The sequence below is a fragment of the Leishmania major genome, chromosome 30 (assembly GCF_000002725.2).
Source record: "Leishmania major strain Friedlin complete genome, chromosome 30".
In the NCBI taxonomy this organism is placed as follows: Eukaryota; Euglenozoa; class Kinetoplastea; order Trypanosomatida; family Trypanosomatidae; genus Leishmania; species Leishmania major.
The window spans coordinates 1,122,256-1,142,883 of record NC_007271.2 but is presented as its reverse complement, the minus strand read 5'-3'; the positions used below and the strand labels follow the sequence as shown (position 1 = coordinate 1,142,883).

Below are 20,628 nucleotides of genomic sequence, written 5' to 3'. Positions count from 1 at the left end.
TTCACATTCTCGCCTCAGTTGGCGCACACCGGTCGCCGTCTGTACACGGTCTGCACACGTGTTGATGTGTAAATACTCTGCGTGTGCGTGTGCTTCCACTCCCCCCTCCCTCCGCCCTCCTGCTGTAGGGGTGGGCCAACGTGCTTCTCTCTCTTCTTTATCTCTTGTGGTGTTCTTACCATCGCCATCCTCCAAAGCGAAACAAGAAGCAAATGGGCACGGCCTCGTCGCGCCCTGGTCATACGCCGCTATCACGGCTCACCTTCTTCGCTGCTGGGGCGGCCGTGCTCAGAGGGGGTGTGTGGGTGGGTAGAGGCTCGAAAAGAGTGTTTTCTTCAGGGAACCGCTGCCTTCCTACTCTTTTCCGCCCTCTACAGTTGTGATCGGGGGGGGGTTCCTGTGGAAGGATATGCTACGCAGCCTCTTTCCTCCCCCCCCTTCCACACACCCCTTTCTCTTCTTCCATACGATGGTCATTTAACCCCACGAGCTGACGAGACGGCGGCATCCCCCCTTCGTCCCGAACCGCTGCCCATACTTGTCCGCTTGCCACCCTCCTCTCAACCATCTCTGCGCACCACCACCACCCCCTCTACACCCCTGTGTCCTGCATCAACCTCCATGCACGTACGCACAACCGCAGTAGCTCCGTTTTCTCCCTTTTATTTCACGCATCCAAGTGAAATATAACACATACACACACGCCGCGCTTCGTCTCTCCCCTCCGCAGTTCTGCTTGTGCTTGCACGGGCACACGCACACACACGCACGCACGCATAGCTTGCACCGTCCTACGCAGAAGAGAAAATGTCCTTTGAGCTTCCCGAGTTGTACATCAACCCCCAGTTCTCCTGGGGTCCCCCCGAGGAGGAGATGAAGCTGGACGACGGCGCCCCCTTCGAGCTCTACTCCAAGGCGGACGCGCTGGAGGCGGTGGACTGGTTCACCTACAAGAGAGAGGCGGATGTGAGTGACAGCGATAGTGACGATGAAGCCGTGGCAGCCAACAAGCGCAAGGCGTTCAAGCAGGTGGAGGACAACGCCCGTCTCAACGCGTTGCGCACGGAGCGCGAGAAGACAGTCATGTTCAACCCGCGCAACAACGGCCCGCGTAACGCGAAGTTGGCGGCTGGCAAGAAGGGCGGCAAGGACAACCGCAACAACAACCAGCGCCGCAACCGCCGAAAGGTGACGGAGCTGCCAAACACCTACAACGCCTCTGCGATGGCTGTGGTGCAGCACGTGATGAAGCAGACAGATATGACGAAGCTCCGCATGAGCGCGCTACCCAAGGTGATCGAACTCGGCCTCTATGGTACCCCACCGATCTACAACACCGGCATCGAGGCAGCCACGTGCGCACGCCCGCTGCCGCTCGACGAATCCAAGTACGATGAAGACTACTTTATGCGTGGGCTCACCACAGAGGATCCGGAGCTGCGCAAGATCATGGGCGAGACGCAGCGCTACCCGCTCGTGGTTGTCACGGATGAGATTCTGTCTCTGCTGATGGTGTGCACCCGCTCCTCTTACCCGTGGCACATTCGCGTCCTCAACTACAACAACATCTGGATCCTGGTCAAGGGCGAGGACAGCAACATCGAAAAGCAGTGGGTGAGCGAGACGGCCGGGCATGAGGTTCGCCCGTCCGAGGGCGCCGACAACCGTGCCGAGCGCATCTCTTCCCTGGGCGAGGAGTCGACCAAGGTGTACGACTGCTTCGCGCGCGCCTCGTGCGCGAAGAGCTTTGCGCAGGTGAGGACGAACCGCAGCCCCTTCTCCCGCAAGCAGCCGCGCATGTACAGCTACCGCCGCTACATCATGCACGACGGCACGCCGGACCGCTACGACATCGTCGTGCGCTGCGAAGTGGATGCGCTGATGCCGCGCACAAACGACCGCGTCCGCTGCTTCGCGCTGCTGGAGCAGTGCGTCGTCAGCGAGAAGGACTCGTCGTGGCGCCGCGAGGGCCTGCTGAAGAACGCCGCCTCCTTCCTGCCCATCGAGTACGCGCACAACGGCTGCAAGATCGCGCGCTGGACGGCGCTGTCGCTATTGTCGGACGCCAAGCTGATGAAAATCGGTTTCGTGACCTGCGAGGAAAAAATGGAAAAGGGCCAGCGCGTGTTCGACCACAAGCAGCACGAGGTGCTCTCCGTTCAGACCTACTCGCCCGCGTCCCTCGCCACACAGTTCGGTATTGACGTGTCGAACATGTGGGCCATCGTGGACCACATCATGCGACCCTTCATCGAGGGTCATTCGATCTGCCCGTCGATTCTCATGAAGCCCGGCGACAAGTCAGAGCTGATCGTCGTCGAGGAGGAGGACGACGACGACGAAAGCGACGAGGACGACTCGGAGGAGGACGGCGACGATGGCGATGACAAGGACGACGAGTAGAGTAACGTGACTGGATGCCGCCGGATGACGTCCTGCAACACGCAGCCACGTTCTCTTTTCCTTGCTCTGTGTTGGTCAATGCCTTCCACCCGGTGGTCTTTATATATATATATATATATGTATATATATATTGGTGGGCGGGTTCGCTGTTAAATCAAAGTGTAAGTAAGTTCACATGGTGTGGCTCTATGCCAGTTGCAGTTGCTGGCTGCAACGGTAGCGTTCTGTTTTGTCTGTCTGTACATGGCAGTCGGGAATCCGTGTCTGTGCGTGTATTGTATGTCCCTCTCCGTTGATGCACCAGTGCTCTTGTCGCGCTCTTCTACCATTGCAAATTGCAGCGAGGCGCCAAGGCAAGAGAGCAGAGGAGAAAGGAAAAAGAAAACAAGTGATGGGGCTAAAAGGTAAGATACGTACAATAACATCAACCCTTGCAACAACAAAGATGGAACAGACGTGCGCATGTGTCGGTGTGCGCGCGCTTGTGAACTGCGCGTCTTGCTTTGGAAGCTGAATGCGAGTCTGAGGAACTGGCGTGCGCTCTCTCTTCATACATGACGCACCGCCTCCACTTACTCTTGTGCAGTGGTGCAGAACGGCCCGCCATTACTCCCCTTACTCTGGTCGAGGCGCATCAGCGAGGATGTACCGTGTTTGTCAAGTGCGCGCGCGAGGAAGCTGAGCAAACACCCTCGCGGCGCGGCTTCATGTCAGCTTCACCTTTTCTGTTCGTCATTTCTTCTGTTTTCCATCTCCTCCTCTTCCCATGCGGGCGCTTGCGTGGCGGCGACGGCGGCGTGTGTGCACTGTCGTGTGTCTGTGTCTAGATTCTATTCGCCCAGCTCCTTTCTCTGTCTCTTTGTGCGCGAGCTGGCGTATTGCGATACAGTGCATTCTCTTCCAGGAATTCGTTTTTTTTGTCGTTGCTTCGGTCGACGCTTCACACCTCCTCGCTAGCTTGCCGCTGTCGGGCCCATCGCTGTCGCCTTTTCTTCCGTTTCGCTGACGCACAGGGCCGCTGCCATCGATGCGACCAGATTAGCCTTGCGCGGTTGCTTTCTGCGTGCCTCCTGCAGTGTAAGCTAACGGCGTACGCACGCGCACTGCAGCCTACGTGATCTCACCGGCGGCAGAAAGACTTTGCGGCAAGGAGCGCACGCCGAGAAAGTGCGTGCACGAATGTGTTTGGTGTACTGTAGAAGCCCACGCGTTCGTTCCTGAGCTTCCCCCGGTGTCGAGGGCCCTCGTCCCCCACGGGCTATTCTGTGTCTTGCGCCGCTGAAGCCCCTGCCGTGTTGCCACTACCACTACCCCTTTTTGGTAGTGGCGGTGTGGGGGCTCAGTGATCCCGTCGTGCGAGCGCACTGAAGCTGAGAAGCCGGCAGCTGCGCGGTGCGATGCATCAATACCGTCTTACAGCAGCAGAAACATACACACACACACACATTCACGCTGTGAGACGCGGCGTTTCTTTGTGCCTTTGAGTCGGACGTTGGTCCGCTGAAGCCCCTCTGCTTGATTTGATGTCGATTTCGAGGGCTTGGCCGGCTGTGAAATCATAACGGCAGTAGCAGCAGCAGTACCTCAGGGACGAGGAAAAGTATACCCGTCAAGCAGCGCACATCAGGCAGAAGACAGAGCGAGTCGTTTTCCTTCGGTACACTTTGCTCTTCCTCTTCCACTCATTCGTACACGCGCGCGGTCAGCGGCAGGCACATACACCTGAATCGGTAGCGCGCGTGTGCGCCATGGAAGGCTCTTACTCCGATGGGCATGGCGAGGAGAGCTTGAGTAGCACGCAAATGCTCTGGTACAGCGTCGCGGCGGTGGTGTGCGTGGCGAGTGCCGGTTTCTTCGTCGGCCTCCAAATTGCGCTCTTCTCGATTGACCGCCTCTTCCTCCGCGTCCTCAGCACCACTGGCACACCTAAGGAGCGCCAGCAGGCCAAGTCGCTGCTCGCTGTGCTAAAATTGCAGCACTGGACTCTCGTGGCGCTCGTCTTGATGAACGCCGTATTCGTCATGACGCTACCGATTCTGCTGGAGACAATTTTCGACGAGATCACCGCCCTTATCGTGTCCATCACGGCTGTCCTCTTCGCCGGCGAGGTCCTTCCGCTCGCTGTCTTTGTGCGCTGGGCCATTCCGGTGTGCTCCTACTTCATCCACGCAATCTGGTTCGCTATTATCGTGACGGCGCCAGTGAGCTATCCGATGGGCAAGGTGCTTGACCGCGTGCTGGGGCACAGTGAGGAGCCACTCGACCGCGAGGATTTGGCCGCCTTGATTGTCGGTCCGCGGCTGGGCGAAAACGAAGAGGAGAGTACCATGATGGAGGTCACATCTGTGCGAGTGGGCGATGGCGATGGCGGCGGCGAGAGCGCGCAGATAGCCAAGGAAAAGAGTTCGCCGGGCCAGCTGCGTGAGTCAGAGGTGAAGATGTTGCAGGCGGCTATGCTGCTCTCGACCGACACGGTGCAGCAGCATCTGCGCACAAAAGCGGAGGACGCCTTCATGTTGTCCTCTCACGACAGCCTCGATCGAGAAACAATTCTGTGCATCTTGACCACCGGCTACAGTCGTGTGCCAGTGTACTTTGGTGAGGATCGCCGGCACATCATTGGCGTCCTCGTCGTCAACTCGCTCGTGTCGCTCTGCTTTTCTCATCCAGACCCACCGCCTCTGGTGAGCGACTACTCCCTCCGCGAGGTCCTGAGGCTTTCGCAGGAGGCGTCTCTCTATGATGCCTATCTCGCTTTTCGCAATGGGCCGTCCAATATGGCAATTATCTACGACCCCTCCGGGGCCATGGCCGGGCTGCTGACGCTGAATGACGTGCTGGCGACACTCTACAACGCCGACCCGGTGGCGCCGGCCACATTGTCGGAGCAGTGTCTGCGCCGCCAGCGCAAGATGGTGGAGCTGGTGGAGGGCATGAAGGTCCTGCAGGTCACGAAACGCGTTGTACCGGTGTCGGTGGGCACGAGCCGGCTCGGTGGGCCGGGCACCTAAAATGTGAAGAAGGAAGATACACAGGACCAGGTTGCCACTATCGGCACCCTTCTTCCGGCTGCTCAGCAGGGCCTGTCACTCGCGAAACCGACGCCGCCGCTGCGGTCCTTTTTGCCGCTAGCCGGCGACTAGTTCTTTGCCCCCACGCCCTCTCTCTCCACGTCTAGTCCAACTGGTTCGGCTGAGTCCAAGACGGGCCACGAGGACACCGCCTTGAGAGGAGCCACCTCTCCTTGAAGACGCTCAGCATCTCAGCTCGGTCTCTTTTCTTTTGATTTTGCACGCATGTTCGGGTCGGGATCGCCTGGGAGAGGAGGGACAGGGATCTGCACAAGAGAAAAGGGACCGCGTACGCGCGCGCCATGTTCTTGCTCGCGCAGAGCACGTGTGCGTGCACGTATGTTTCTCCTTCCTTTTGCGTGGGTGTGTGATATCACCAAAGTCTCTCTCCCTTTCCTCCCTTCCACGTCTTTTTGGCCTGTGGCTTACCCCCCCCCGTATTGTTTGTTTGCCTCACGCCCTCCGCCTCTCTCATCATGCCGCAGGCTCGTTCTCTTAGTTGCTTGGACGTCACTCTCTGGCTCCTCTTCCTGTTTCGTGTTTTTTTTCTGCTGATTCGGGAGCATGTGCGCTGCCACTTTCCACCGCTACGGATGCACCTATCCTCATTATTAAGTAGCTGCCGGTTCTCTTCCTTGTTGGCGTGCCCTTGCCCTTTTTCTTGTTCGTCGTCGAAAACCAGGTCTGCATGTGTGCAAACCGTGAAGCAGTTCTGCGTGCGAGCCATGGCAATGCTGTGGCATCGCCGTGGGCACTGCTGGTCGTTGTGACAGCAATGGCGGTGGCCGCGATGGTAGGGGTGCGCTCGAGTATGGCGCTGTGACCCTCTGTCCCCTCGTGCGGGTGCTTGAGGAGGGTACTTCGCATGTCCCTCTCGCTCTGCTTATCTTTCTGTTTATTTTGTAGGAGAGTTGGGAGGTGGGAGGTGGGGAGGGGGGCTTTTCGGATTCGTGTGAGGGTATCATATGTACGTCGTATCCCGTGCATTCAGCGGCGTGACGAGTCTGTGTGTCTGCGGGAGGGCGAGGTTGTTTGCGTGCGTGTGTGTGTGTGCAATGTTTACGCCCGTGTTTGCCAGCGACCTGCTTTGCACAAATTCACAGCCGGGAGAAAAAAAAAGAAAAGCTGCTCGTTGAGAAGAGTGCGCGATGGTCGTACTGGAAAACAAGAGAGCGAGTGCATTGAGTGTGTCAGTGCTCCAGAGCCGTTACACATGGCGTGCATGAAAAAGGAAGCGTGCCCTGCGCACACAGCTTTACCCAGTCTGAGGATGGATTGACAGCTTTGCGGTCACGCTCTGCTGCATCTCCCTCTCTCCTCCATCGCTTGACGCCGAGAAAACAGTTCGTCCTCCCTCCTTCACGCACTCCACTGGCGTGAATGCGTCGCAATCTCCCCTGACTCTCGGTGTCTTTTGCTGCGTCTCCATGGAAGCTGCGTTGCTTCTCACTTGCCTTTCCTACTCGTGTGTGTGCATGTGGTCGCCACGGCGTTCCTAGTCGCGAGTGAACGAGACTGCGTCGTGAACGATAGCCATCTTCGGAGACACACAAGCGTGCAGTGCCCATAACACACACACACACACAGAGAGAGAGAGAGAGAGAGCGACGGAGGCCCCGGGCACACGCGCGGGAGTCTCGCTCTGCTTCTTTCCAAATATTTCCACGCGCACCCACACGCACCCACCCGCAAACGAAGGATGGACCAAACGAAGCTATTTCAGGACTTTGCCTGCTCTGTGCGGTGCGAGAGCAAAAATACGGTTGTGTTTGTCGCCTGTCCAAAGGGCGGCCGCTACGGCGATGTGCGCAAGACCTTGGCGGGTTTGCTGCAGCGTCCTTTCAACTCGGTGCACGTGGCCCCACCGATCGGCGACTTCGCCGTGCCCTTAGATGATGATCAGGTAGTAGAGCCGGCTGAGAATGAGGTGATCGTCCCTGCCCGCATTTTAAAGGCGACGGAGCAGGGCGGGTGGGAGTTTGAGTGAACAGGCTCGACCGAGTGGGGGCGAACACGCGCGAGCAGAGGTAGATGCACAGAACTCCCCCCTCCCCTCTTCTCCTCTCCCCCGAACACCGCCGCCGCCAGTTGCGCGTATGGGGGATCTATGTAGCCATCTCGGGGGTGATGGTTAGGCCTTACCTAGTCATGCTGTTCAAACGTGTTAGTCATCTTCTGAATTTACCGGTGTGAACGTGCGCGCGCGCGTGCTTGTACGCAGCACACTCGTCTTCTCTTGTACTCCGACCCCGGAGGTGCATCCTTGTGGCTGCCTAATCCACTGTCGCTGTCCTGCTACATATTGGGTGCCGCTGGTCGAAGTTGTCTTTCTTTCTCTCTCGGCTTCATAAACAAAACCGGAGAGGCGAGGGAGAGACCATCACAGCAGCCGTCTTCTTGTCACTCTTGCGTCAGTGGGGAAACGGGAGGGGCGGAACGCAACGGAGTATGTGCGAGTCGATCTCTTTTGTGTGTCTACGGTAGCGTTGCCCTTGCCAGCAGAAGGGCGTCTCTGTAGCCAAGCAAAGCCCTGCCCCCTCCCCCCATTACACACAACGGAGAGTATTCGCTAGGGGTGGGGAGCTCGGGTCACGGCCGCCCTCGCGACAGTTTTGAAAACTCGCTAACTTCTGTGATGCTCGCCTGCAGAGGTCATGCGCAACTGCGACTTGGAGCGGAGTGAGGCGGCTACCTTGTAATTGCCTCTCCCCTGCCTCTATCTTGCTTTTCTCAATTCGCTGTCATCCGCGTTGCTGCCCATCCCAATGCTCACTTGCCCCTCCTTTCTCCCTCTCCGACATTGTGATTCGACAACGCGCTCTCACACGATCGCCGCATCTGCTTACGGGCATATATCAATATAGATACAGCGTACAGCGCGCTACCTCCCCTGCCCCAGTGCTCACGCACACGCATACATACATACACACGCGTGTGCGCGTGTAGTGACGTTACAACCGAAAACAAAACACGCCCGCGCACCCTCTCCCATCTTGCTTTCCCTCCCTTTTGGTGTCTGTGTGTGTGTGTGTTGATTTCCTTGTGCACAGCCATCAGCTGCTGCTCGCGTGCGTGTAGAGCGGACGTGCTTCACGAGCTCGCACACGTCCCCCAACTCACCCCACTGGTGTAGCCGACCTCGTTCTCTTTCTCTCTCCGATCTTTTCTTTCGTTCGAAAGCTAGCTATCACTCTCGCCTCATCATGGCCGCCACAGCAACCAGCAACTCCAAGTTCTTTGTACCAGAGCTGACGCAGGAAGACGTGCCGGGGGGCGCGTGCTGCGTGGATGAGACAACGTTTGCCACACTCTTCCCGTCCTACTTGGAGAGCTATATCAAGAGCATCTGGCCCGCGGTGGAGGAGCTGCTCGGGCAGCATCAGCTCGTCGGCAAGCTCGACCTGCTGGAGGGCAGCATGACGGTGGCGACGACCCGCCGCACCTGGGACCCGTACGCGATCATCGACGCCCGCGACTTTATCAAGCTGCTCGCCCGTAACGTCCCTCTTGCCCAGGCGCAGAAGATCTTTCAGACCGACATCACGTGTGATATTATCAACATCTCTGTCAAGGGCGGCAGCGTGCGGCGCTTCGTGAAGCGACGCGATCGTTTGATCGGACCCCAGGCGCAGACCCTCAAAGCACTAGAAATTCTAACCGGATGCTACGTCCTCGTGCAGGGTAAAACGGTGGCGGTGATGGGCCCCGTGAAGGGGACGCAGATGGTCCGGAGCATCGTCGAGGACTGCATGAATAACATTCACCCCATCTACGGCCTGAAACAGCTGCTGATCAAGCGTGAGCTGAGCAAGCGCGAGGACATGAAGCACGAGGACTGGTCCCGTTTCATTCCCGTCTACAAGAAGACGCAGCCGAACAAGGAGAAGCAGAAGGCCGTGCGCAAGATGAAGAAGGAGCGGATGAAGGAGTCGAAACGGAAGCAGGCCGGCAAGGAGAAGACCATCTTCCCACCGGCCCCGCCAAAGCGTCTGGAGGATATCGCGATGGAAAGTGGCCAGGCCTTCCTCGCCCCGCGTCAGCGCCGACGCAAGGACGAGTTAGAGCTGCAAAGTGCTGCATCGGCATCCACGCCGGCCTCTGCGCGCACCAACAACAGCAAGGGCAGCAGCAGCAGGAGGGATGCACCAGCCTCCACGATCAAAAAGTAACCACGGTGCTTGCTGCCTTTTCTGTTGCCTCTCAGTGCTTCCATCTCAACGGCGGTGACTGTAAAACGAGTCGTCCGCTACAGCTGACAAGATCGTGTTTGTTTGTTTATGTATGTGCGTGTGTGTGGTGCTCGGTTCTTGCTTCTCTCGGTTAAGCCTCTTCCTCTCTTTCTTCCATCCCCGCCACGGCAGCGGTAAGTAAACGCAAGCAGAAGGGACACGTCAGAGAAGAAGATGCAAGTGAAAACGAATTCCATCGCCCCCTGCCCCCTTACCCCCCTTTCTGCTTTAAACGCCCAAGAGGTTTCTCGCTGGTGGCCGCATAACCTCCTCCCCCCTCTCTCGTGACACCATTTTCGGAACCTTTGGCGGTTCACGCAACGGGCCGTCTTCCCTCTCCCCTTAACCCTTGCATCGAGGAGACGATTCGTAGCTGCACACTCCCGCACTTTGCTCCCCCTCCCCTTCCTGCCTTTCTGCGTCGCTCAGCGGCCGTCCTTTCTTGTCTCTTGCCTGTGCGCGTGTGGGGCCGCTCCTGCTTTCCTCGCTTGTGTCGCCGCGGCGCATGCTTCTTTGCAACATAGACATACATGCACACAGAAACTTCTGTGCACATACACACACACATCTATGCATAGGCACTCATACCCTCATTTACATACATCCATGCACACACACACACACACAACAATACACACTTCCGTCTCTTCTGTCTGCCAGGCTCTCTCATCATATTCCGCGCATGGGCGATGGTGAAAGAGAGGACGCAGCAGCCGTCAATGCGGAACAAGACAAGCCAAACAACTGCTTGTTTGCCCGGTGTCTGTGTTGCTCCCTTTCCCTCTCTCTCTCTCGCCCGCCCACCCCTGCCCCTGCCCCTGCTCATCGGTTTGTATGTTCATTTGTCTATCTCCTCTGCTCCCGTGTCACTTCCTTCGCTGTCACTCCCTGTTTCTCTGCTTCCATCTTCTGCTGTTCCGCCCCACCGCGCCGATTTGTGTGCTGGGGGAGGGGGGAGGGAAGTGGAAGTGGAAGTGCGCACGAAACACAACGTACGGCAACAACAAGCACGCCGAATAAACAGAAATGCTTAAACGATGCAACCAATGAGAAAAAAAAGGCGGCGAGACGAAACAACGAAAACACACACACACACACAAAGGCAACATGCCCACTCAACTGCATCTTTCGCGCGCGCTTTGTGCACGCATGCGAGGTGCATGTCATTCTCTGAGTGCCGGCCGATGGGGCGCGTAGAAAGAGGTGGCAGGCACGCACATAAAGAGCGAGTGCGTATGTGTCGCGCCTCCCTTTCCTCTTCACACCACCGCCAAATCGGATTTTATGTTTCCTGGCCCGACATGCAATCCTCTTCTTCCAATGCTGCGCTCGCACCCTCCTTTTGTGCTCTTGCCTGCGTGTGGTGTGCACGGGTCACGCTCAGACGGCGCACCCTCTTCCGGCTCGGGTCCTCCCCCCACCCTCCCCGCAGCTTGCGCCACGGTTGCCGGGAGCTCTATCACTACCGTGTTTGCGTGATTGTGCGGTCGAAAGAAACAACGCATCAAGACCCCATCGAAGGCCCATCACTGCCTTTCTTTGGCACCACGAGAGATCCAACACACCAAAACACGCAAGAAAAGGGGAAAGAATAAGCACCATGACTACAGCCGCTGCGTCGAGTGCGGCGGTGGCCGTCGAGAAACGGAACCTCGTCATGTACGTCGGTAACCGCGTGAATGTGACGCTGGACGACGCGAGCGTCCTGACCGGCCGCCTCGTTTCGCTGAGCAGCTGCGGCAATCTCATCCTCACCGATGTCGAGCGTCAGCGCATTCTCAAGCGCCGCCGCAATCGCGACGGGGTGCATGCAACAACCCGTGAGTGCTACGCGGCCGTTCTCTTTGTGCGCGGCAGCTCTGTCGTCTCCGTTGGTTACGATAGCGGTATTACTACAGATAAATCGGTGATTGACCACGTTGGAGGGCGGCAGGCGAATAGCTCGCGCATGGTGCAGCTCGCAAACGCCGCCCCGTCGACACGGTGAGAGAGTGAGTAACGGATACCCGTGGTATCTATCGGCGCCGACCCACCTTCGCTCGGAGAGCAGCTTCCGGTTTTTCGGTGATGGTGTTTGTCGACAGCTGCAACGAAATCTGAAAGAAACAAACGACTACTTTGTGTTTGCACAGACGGCGGCTGTGATGGGCAGCCGCAGCACTGCTGCATCTCCTTCTCGCATGATGACACACAGGCACCATAGCGGCACTTTCTTTGTCTGTCTGCCTCTGCACATGATGAGCGATGACATTGGCAGCTGGCTGGGTCGATGGACAAGTGCGCACTGCATTACTTTCTGGCCGCTTCGCTACACCGGTTTCTTCCCTTCTATGCTCCTATCGCGCATGCACGCTCGTGTGTTCTTTCCATTAACCTCCTTTCTTTCGTTTTTTGTTGGTATATCATTCTCCAGCCCTCGTCATCTACTGTGCATTCGCGTGCGCTTGCATACACGGGCGCTATGATGATGTGCATACACATGGGCACTTCTTGTGGCAATCATCTACATCACCCACATACGAAGCGCCGCGCAGCCGCGAAAAAAAAAACCGACAAAGAGACCGTCACACCTGCGCGTATGGTTGCCCAGCCGCACACCCCTCTCCTCGCCCCTCAACTCTTCTAGCTCCTCGACGGCTTGTTGTGGGGTGCACAAAGGAGGTGCGCCCTTGCCGGTCAGGAGCGCTCCACCACCACCACCACCTTCACCCCTCCTCCCGCACGCACACACGTGCCGAGAGGAGGCCGAGAGGAAAGGTATCTCGTTTTCGCACCCCTGGGTCAAAACCGCATCCTTCACAAGAGAGTGAACTTTCCTTGCATCCATCTCTGTGTACTTTTAGATTTTGCGTGCCTACGTGCTGTCGTTTTTGGTTTGCCTCATTGAGGCGGTGACACCTTGTGCGGCATTTCAGTCACCATCACCGTCGACACCATCTCTCTTCCTTCGCTTCCCCTGCTTTTGTTTTGTCAGCTGCTTCTTATGCGTGGCCAGTGAGAGGTGGGCACCTCCTTTTCTCTTGCCTCGGCCTCTCTCCCTTGTCCATTCGCACAGCTCGCCGCCACCACCACCGAGCACTTGCATATCGGCCTTCTTCCCTGCGGTGGCTCTCTTGCTCAGTCTTGCGCACTTTTTTTCAAAGCGGAACTGTTTCCGAAGGGAAAGAAAGCGAGGGGTGGGCCGTGCGGTCTGTCAAGTGCGGCCTCCAGCAGCTCCATCCGTAGCGCGCTCGTGTGTTTGGGTGGGTCTCTCTTCTGCGTTTCCGTTTCTTCTGTCGCCCACCCATCTTCGCCTGCGCTTCTTTCCTGTGCCTTTGTGTCTCTCGCCTTTGTATCTCCCCTCCCCCTTGATGGTGGCCACCACGGGATCGGGATGCACACGAGCACATCGTCCTTGACCGGCGCCACCACCTCCTCCCGCGTCCCTGTCTCTCACTACAACCCGTGCTTGCCACCGGAGGATGTTGTCGCGCGCTACACCGATCTGCTCAAGCGAGGGGCCGAGACGCGCCTCACTCGACTGCTTCGAGCCAAGGCGTATGTGCAGCTACATGACTACGCGTCGGCTTGCGCGGACTTGGATGACTGGATCCAGGAAACTGATCGTATTGTACACGGCATCAGCGCAGGTGCGGCAGCTGACAGCCTCACAGAGGCTCTTTTCTACCGAGGTGTCTGCCGCGCTCGCCTGTCCCAAGTAAAGGATGCCGTAGCCGATTTCACGGATGTGCTGCAGCGTAAGCCAGGTCATCAGCGGGCCCACTACGAGCGGGCTGCGTGTTACGCGCGACTCGACGATTTCTGCAGCGCCATCGCTGACTACGAAGCGGCGCTGCAGCTGGACGAGGTGGGAAGAGAGTGGGCGAACCTTCGCCGGTACCAAGAGCGTCGCCGTTGTTCGGAACAGCAACAACCACGACGTATGCGATTGCCGTCGTTGCGGCCAAGGCTGGGCCCTCTCCCGCTCGGCAGCACTGCTGTCCGGCCGCCCTCCGACGCAGTCTCGCCGCTGCGGCAGCAGGTGTCCACACCTGCATCAGAAAAGGCGCAGCTCACTGACCGGTCTCTCGCGCCAGAGCAGTCAACCCCATGCTCACCGGCCTCCACACGCGGCGCCATGGCGAGCAGTAGTAAGCGTAGGTCTATGGATGAGGCCTCGGACAGCGCTGTGGCGACGGTGTCCTTGTCAGAGTACACAATGCCTCCTGCGGTCGCCGGCACGACGCCCCTCTCAGCGATTCTCGGCCGCCGAATCTCGCAGGGCTTCTCAGACCACAGCGACGATAACTTGACAAGCGTCTCTTCCAGCACCGAATCGTTGCTGGACGGCAGCGTCGTGAACGTGGACGAGACGGTCGAGGACGTGAGCGCGGCTCGAACGCACGAGATCGCCGCCTCCTACCGCCCCCGCCACGAGAATCCCGAGAATGGGCACGGCATGCTCGCCGCGATGGACCCGACGTGTATACGGAGCTCCAGCAACCGCGAGGGCGAGGAGTGGCTGCCGGACGACGTGCTGGAGGCGGAGACTTGGCAGCAGAGTGAGGGCAGCCGCGCCGCCGCCTGCGCGGCAACGGCTGGGCAGCCTCTCAGCTATGCGCATGACTTTTACCAGCGCGGGTTAGAGCACCGCCGACGTGGCGAGCTCGAGGCAGCCATCCACATGTACACAAGGGCGCTGGAACTTTCGCCGACGCACTTCAAGGCGCTATTCAACCGGGCCTTCTGCGAGGATAAGCTGATGAACTACACGCGCGCCATCGAAGATTATACTGCCGCCTTGGATCTTGACCCACGCAACCCGTTTACGCACTACAACCTCGGCATCAGCTACGATCACAAGGGTAACCACGCGCGCGCGACGCAGGCCTTCACCCGCGCCATCGAGCTTGACGACCGCCATCCCGACTTCTACCACAACCGCGGATTTACGCAGCGAAAGCAGGGTGCCTACGCAGCCGCCATCGCCGACTACACCACCGCCGTCTCGTTGGACCCGAAGCACTTCAAGTCGCACTACAACAGGGCCTACTGCTTCAGTAAGCTTGGCCGTTACGAGGAGGCGGTGGCAGACTACGCAGCTGCGCTGCAGATCGACAGTAACAACGCAAACGCATATCACAACCGCGGTGCAGCGCTGGCACAGCTGGGGAGGCTGGAGGCGGCTGTCGAGGACTTCAATCGTGCTCTGCGGCTCAACCCCAAGCTGACCTTCGCGCTCAACGCCCGTGGCCTCGTGTATGATCAGCTGCAGCAGTACGACAAAGCCTTGGCGGATTTCACCGAGGCGATCCGGCTCGACCAGCGGAATTCTGCCTGGCTGCACAATCGCGGCTATACCTATCGCAACATGGGCAAGCTGGAGCTGGCGATTGCCGACTACAGCGCCTCCATCAAGCTTGCACCACATAGTCACACGGCATATACCAACCGCGCCTTTGCCTTTCGAAAGCTGGGCCGGTATGAGGCGGCGATCGAGGACTACACAAAGGCGTTGCGCGAGCATCCAGGCGTGGCGACGAAGGTGCTCAACAACCGTGCCTACTGCTTTGCACGCTTGAACTTGTTTGAGGATGCAATCCGAGACTACACCGAGGTCCTTGCCACCGACCCAGTCAACGCCCATGCGCTGTACAACCGCGGAATCAGCTTTGAAAAGTGCGGCAAGTACAACGCCGCTGTCGATGACTTCACGCGGGCCATCCGGCTAGCACCAGAGGCGCCATCCACAGCGAACAGCTACTACAGCCGCGGCACGTCACGGCTGCAGCTGCATCAGGTGCCGCAAGCCGCCGAGGACCTCAAACAGGCTCTGAAATTGGATCTGATAGCGTGCGGGTTGTGCGGTGAAGCGCTCCATGCGTTTCGGGCCGAGCACCCGGCTTGGCGCCTCCTGCAAGACCTCGGCGCAGACTAGAGTGCACCTGAAAGAGAAGATAGAGGCAGGGGAGTCGAAGGACACTCGAGTAGATATCACACACGCACACAGACACAAACAGCAGCAGCAGCAGCAATGGGAAACGGAAGCAGACGGGCCGTCTTGCACGCTGTCTCCCGCTCTTCTGCTTTCTCTTTCGCGACTTCACGTGGTCAGCGACCACTGTGCACGTTGCCAGTCAGAGCACTGAAAACCGATCGAAAAAGAAAATGCTCGAACCTCTACACATGGGCGCAGAGTAGGGGTATCTGCGAGTGGCATAACGCCTTGTGATGGGTGCAAGTGGCAGTCGCGGAGGTGCGGGCGGGCGGACGGAGGCGATGCGGACCCGCCGATGACGCGCCAACCGCCCCCTTCTCCTCCGTCAAGCTCAGCGACGCCGTTGTACATGTTTAAGAACTTCTTTGCGCCCTCTCTCGCCCACCTCCACCGCTCCTCGGTCTATTTTTTGTTTCCTGTTTTCTGGCACCAGGTCGCAACGCATCAGATGACTACCCTTTCTCCTCCCCCGCATGGTGGCGGGACGCCACGTCACCCGTCCTTCATCAACACTGTCAAGGACTTTAGGCCAAGCGATCGTCCCTTGCTCTCTTTCATTGCCCTCAGCGCGGCCCAGAGCTCTGTGGCCCGTTCCGCCGAAGTTGTCTTGGATGCGGCGCTGATGCCCCCCACGACGCCGTCGTCATCGGAGTCTCTGGCTCCATCGGTCGCCGAAATCAGCAGCGCCGACCGCTTGAGTGCCCGATACCCCGAAGTGCGCGTGCTGCTTCATTTGCACTACTTGCGGTGTGCGCTCCGCGATCTACAGGAGTGTCCCACACACGCACGTCGAACTTTCTTCTCCATCATCCATGAGCACCTCGCCGCCTTAGCGCTGGTACTGCCGGAACCACTCTTCACCGCCATCGCTGCAGTGCTTCAGCGCTTCCTGGCCATGAGCACCGACGAGGCCCTCGCCAAGGACCGCTGTCACGTGCTGGAGGTGCAGCTGATGCACATTGTGGAGGCAACGCAGACGGAGCTGCTGCGCGCCACAAAGCAGCTGAGTACGCGAGCCGGAGTCATGACGCTTCGCTTTCACCACGACATCCCCTACCTGTGAGCGAGAGGACCCTCCCTGCGCCTCGTCCGGCACAGACAGGCACACCCCACGCAAGAACGCCTCATGAGCGTCTTCGGGGTGATCAGAGGCTGGCGGGAAAAGGAGACGGGAAGACGTTTTTCTTCTTTTTCCGGGGTGGGGATTGCACTGCTTCCTGGTTCTGTGTCTGTATGCATACGCTACTCTCTCTCTCTCTCTCTTGCAAAGCCTCCGTGACGGAGGCGCGTGGGTCGCGGTGTATGATGGGCACAGCCAGAGCCACCGATAGAGAAACTGAAAGACGAAACCCTGAAGGGCCACAGCGACGAAAATGCTGTCCGCGTGTGAGCGTCAATCATCTCTCGTGCACAGCGGTGGTGGTAGCAGGGGCCTGCTCCTCCTCCCCCGCTTTTGTTGTCGCCTCTCGTATGGCCCTTCATGCATCCCTGATCGCGTCGCGCATGCATCTCCTGCATGCGCAGTCGTACCAAATCACACCCCCTCCCTCCTTTTGCCTACTCGCTTGTTGCTTCGGGACCGCCTCGGGGTTTATGACTGGCTGGGTGCCTTTGGTCTGCTGCTCCTTGTTTGGGTGTGCTTGTATGGCCGACGCGTTTTTTTGTTGTTTTTCGTGCCTTCCACGTTGTCACGCGCATCATTGCATCCACACACAGACACACACGCATACTAGAATAATGGCTGTATCGTGCGAGTTCATTCTTTCCGCGTTTCTCGTGATCATCACGGGGCTGTTGTTTATCGACCTGGTACCCCTTCAGGAGACGATGCTGTGCCCAGGCAACTACACGAGTGCAATAGACTGTCCAGAGGTTTACTATTCCTCCTCCTATCAGCTGGCACGGGAGCGGTTCCTTGCCGCCGCTGAGGCTGCCCACGCGCAGATTGAGCATCACCTCATCGCCAAGAGGGGCAACGAAGAATACTACATGGACACCGCCTTCTTTCCCGGTAAGCGGAAGGACAAGCTGCTGGTGCACACCAGTGGCACCCACGGGGTGGAGGGCTATACGGGCAGCGCCATCCAAGTGAAGCTGCTGCAAGAGTGGAACGAGACTGCTCTCTCTGGCCCGTCCGTTCTCTTTGTGCACGCCGTGAATCCGCACGGCATGGCCCACTTCCGCCGCTTCAACGAGGAGAACGTCGATCTCAATCGCAACTATCTTTCCACCGAGGAGTGGGCTGCGGTGAAGGTGCGGGACGTGAATATCGCAGGCTATGAAGATCTCCGACCGTTACTCGTGCCAAAAGCACCGCCGCGCTTCATTGACCGCTACGTGCTCCTCTACGTTGCTGCCAAGACGCTGGCGCGCCAGGGATTCGTCAAGCTGAAGCGCGCCTTCGTTACCGGACAGTACCACGATCCTGCAGGCATCAACTACGGTGGCGACAGGGAGCAGAAAAGCATTTCAGTGTTGCGTGAGGTGCTCAAAAAGCACGCGGTCGCCACCGGCGCGACCGAAGCAGTCTATATTGACGTGCATACTGGTCTCGGTCCCACCGGAGTGGATACGATGATGATGAAAAGCAGCCAAGAAGCTGAAAAGTGCCGCAAAGTATTCCCTGGGGCGCGTATCGACAATAGCCAAACCGCCACAAGCGGCCCCAGCGCCGGGTACAATCTCGCCGCCGGCAGTATCCGTCCCGTGGCGGAGTTGGGACCCAACACCCTCGCTGTCACGGAGGAGTTTGGGACAGTCAATCCGCTCTTCGTCGCACGTGCCATGATACTTGAAAACGCCGCGTATCGGCTGTGCCGCGGAAGCTACGTCCATGCAGTGATGCAGTCATGGATGCGCGACGTCTTCTACCCGCAAGAGATCAGCTATAAGCGAGCCACATTGAAACGTGGGTCCGTAGCGTTTTGGAACGCTTGGACGTACCTCGCAGAGAGCCAAGCGTAGGGGTGCCTGAATCCCTCTTTCCTAGGCTCTACAGGTTTGCTACGCATGCGCATCCACCCTGCCTAAGCTCTCTCTCATAGCGGACACACTTCAGGTGACAGCGTCTCTTCGTTCCTTTCTAGCAGGCAAGGCTCTGACGCATTACACCTTCTTTTCCTTTTTTTTTCTCGTATTGGGGTGTGCGAAGGCCACCATTGGGCTTCACTGTCGTTACGTGTGCACAGTACATCAGTCGGAAGGGGGAGGGGCGATGGCTTTCAGTATGTCTTTCTGTATTGTGGTGTGTGTGTGTGTGTGAAGGTTGCGTGCGTCTGTGCAGCAGAATGGATATGGGCGCGTGGGGAGGTTTACTGGTAGAGAACAATGACATGAAAAATCATTTCGGTTTCTCCGCAATGACGGCAAGTCGGGCATGCATCACAGAAATCGATAAACCTCACGTCTACTCCTAAAGCGAGCGGGAGAAGCGCGTCGGATGGCACACTCAAGTCAGTGCAAGGAGACACACCTCACATTACCTCATCAGAGCCGTCCCCTGGCTGCTGCACACGGCACCACCATAAAGAGCAAAGCAGCAGCACTGACGCTCGAGCATTCCATGAATGCAACGTGCGTACATGACCCCGTCCGCTTTCCGCGCTATTTTAGGCGCACACCCGTTCACCAGCCTCTCCGATCCTGCTTCCACTCCTCCTCCGCCTCCGCCCTCCCTCTCCCCGTCATGACGCCGCACGCACCGCGATCGCACACAAGCTCTCTCTCTCTCTCAACACAACCGAACCAACATCCCTCACCCCCTCTCTTACCACAAAATGGCTCCTATCAAGGTCGGCATCAACGGCTTCGGCCGCATTGGTCGCATGGTGCTTCAGGCCATCTGTGACCAGGGTCTTATCGGCAACGAGATCGACGTCGTCGCTGTCGTGGACATGAGCACGAATGCTGAATACTTCGCGTACCAGATGAAGTACGACACGGTGCACGGTCGCCCGAAGTACACGGTGGAGGCTGTGAAGAGCACCCCGTCCGTGAAGACGCCAGATGTGCTTGTGGTGAACGGCCACCGCATCAAGTGCGTGAAGGCGCAGCGCAACCCCGCGGATCTGCCGTGGGGCAAGCTCGGCGTGGATTACGTGATCGAGTCTACTGGCCTGTTCACGGACAAGTTGCAGGCCGAGGGTCACATCAAGGGTGGTGCGAAGAAGGTCGTGATCAGCGCGCCGGCGTCTGGCGGCGCCAAGACGATCGTGATGGGCGTGAACCAGCACGAGTACTCGCCGACGTCGCACCACGTGGTGTCGAACGCGTCGTGCACAACCAACTGCCTGGCCCCCATCGTGCATGTGCTGACAAAGGAGAACTTCGGCATCGAGACCGGTCTGATGACCACCATCCACTCCTACACGGCGACGCAGAAGACGGTGGACGGCGTGTCGCTGAAGGACTGGCGCGGTGGCCGCGCGGCGGCCATAAACATCATCCCGAGCACGACCGGCGCCGCCAAGGCCGTGGGCATGGTGATCCCGTCGACCAAGGGCAAGCTGACCGGCATGTCCTTCCGCGTGCCGACGCCGGACGTGTCCGTCGTGGACCTGACGTTCCGCTCGACGCGCGAAACGTCGATCCAGGAGATCGACAAGGCCATCAAGAAGGCCGCGCAGACGTACATGAAGGACATTCTCGGCTTCACCAACGACGAGCTCGTCAGCTCTGACTTTATTAACGACAACCGCAGCTCGGTCTACGACTCCAAGGCGACACTGCAGAACAACCTACCCGGCGAGAAGCGGTTCTTCAAGATCGTCTCGTGGTATGACAACGAGTGGGGCTACTCGCACCGCGTGGTGGACCTGGTGCGCTACATGGCCGCCAAGGACGCTGCGAGCGCCAAGATGTAAGACGTGCACGCAGTCCTGTCCCCACCCCCGACAGCAGGAGTGCGGGACTGGGTGCTCTAACAAGCGCATGGTACGAGCTATGTGCT

The 20,628-nt window shown here is 58.4% G+C and overlaps 9 protein-coding genes across 9 annotated transcripts; all 9 read left to right on the top strand.

Annotated features, from left to right (window-relative positions):
* Positions 1-807: 807 nt before the first annotated feature.
* Positions 808-2,403, top strand: LMJF_30_3040 (eukaryotic translation initiation factor 3 subunit 7-like protein; the record flags this gene model as incomplete). Its single annotated transcript, XM_001684860.2, has 1 exon — positions 808-2,403. One exon carries the CDS (start codon positions 808-810, stop codon positions 2,401-2,403), a length of 1,596 nt encoding a protein of 531 aa, XP_001684912.2.
* A 1,748-nt stretch (positions 2,404-4,151) lies between these two features.
* On the top strand, positions 4,152-5,414 carry LMJF_30_3030 (conserved hypothetical protein; the record flags this gene model as incomplete). Its single annotated transcript, XM_001684859.1, has 1 exon — positions 4,152-5,414. The coding sequence occupies one exon, from the start codon at positions 4,152-4,154 to the stop codon at positions 5,412-5,414; it is 1,263 nt and encodes a 420-aa protein (XP_001684911.1).
* A 1,759-nt stretch (positions 5,415-7,173) lies between these two features.
* On the top strand, positions 7,174-7,461 carry LMJF_30_3025 (conserved hypothetical protein; the record flags this gene model as incomplete). The annotated part of the gene is made up of 1 exon (XM_001684858.1): positions 7,174-7,461. The coding sequence occupies one exon, from the start codon at positions 7,174-7,176 to the stop codon at positions 7,459-7,461; it is 288 nt and encodes a 95-aa protein (XP_001684910.1).
* A 1,216-nt stretch (positions 7,462-8,677) lies between these two features.
* LMJF_30_3020 (conserved hypothetical protein) lies at positions 8,678-9,643 on the top strand (the record flags this gene model as incomplete). The annotated part of the gene is made up of 1 exon (XM_001684857.1): positions 8,678-9,643. One exon carries the CDS (start codon positions 8,678-8,680, stop codon positions 9,641-9,643), a length of 966 nt encoding a protein of 321 aa, XP_001684909.1.
* A 1,660-nt stretch (positions 9,644-11,303) lies between these two features.
* LMJF_30_3015 (putative Lsm5p) lies at positions 11,304-11,690 on the top strand (the record flags this gene model as incomplete). The annotated part of the gene is made up of 1 exon (XM_001684856.1): positions 11,304-11,690. One exon carries the CDS (start codon positions 11,304-11,306, stop codon positions 11,688-11,690), a length of 387 nt encoding a protein of 128 aa, XP_001684908.1.
* A 1,386-nt stretch (positions 11,691-13,076) lies between these two features.
* LMJF_30_3010 (conserved hypothetical protein) lies at positions 13,077-15,620 on the top strand (the record flags this gene model as incomplete). Its single annotated transcript, XM_001684855.1, has 1 exon — positions 13,077-15,620. One exon carries the CDS (start codon positions 13,077-13,079, stop codon positions 15,618-15,620), a length of 2,544 nt encoding a protein of 847 aa, XP_001684907.1.
* A 508-nt stretch (positions 15,621-16,128) lies between these two features.
* On the top strand, positions 16,129-16,743 carry LMJF_30_3000 (conserved hypothetical protein; the record flags this gene model as incomplete). The annotated part of the gene is made up of 1 exon (XM_001684854.2): positions 16,129-16,743. One exon carries the CDS (start codon positions 16,129-16,131, stop codon positions 16,741-16,743), a length of 615 nt encoding a protein of 204 aa, XP_001684906.2.
* A 581-nt stretch (positions 16,744-17,324) lies between these two features.
* On the top strand, positions 17,325-18,644 carry LMJF_30_2990 (conserved hypothetical protein; the record flags this gene model as incomplete). Its single annotated transcript, XM_001684853.1, has 1 exon — positions 17,325-18,644. The coding sequence occupies one exon, from the start codon at positions 17,325-17,327 to the stop codon at positions 18,642-18,644; it is 1,320 nt and encodes a 439-aa protein (XP_001684905.1).
* Positions 18,645-19,456: 812 nt separating this feature from the next.
* On the top strand, positions 19,457-20,542 carry LMJF_30_2980 (glyceraldehyde 3-phosphate dehydrogenase,glycosomal; the record flags this gene model as incomplete). The annotated part of the gene is made up of 1 exon (XM_001684852.1): positions 19,457-20,542. One exon carries the CDS (start codon positions 19,457-19,459, stop codon positions 20,540-20,542), a length of 1,086 nt encoding a protein of 361 aa, XP_001684904.1.
* Between the last annotated feature and the right edge of the window lie 86 nt (positions 20,543-20,628).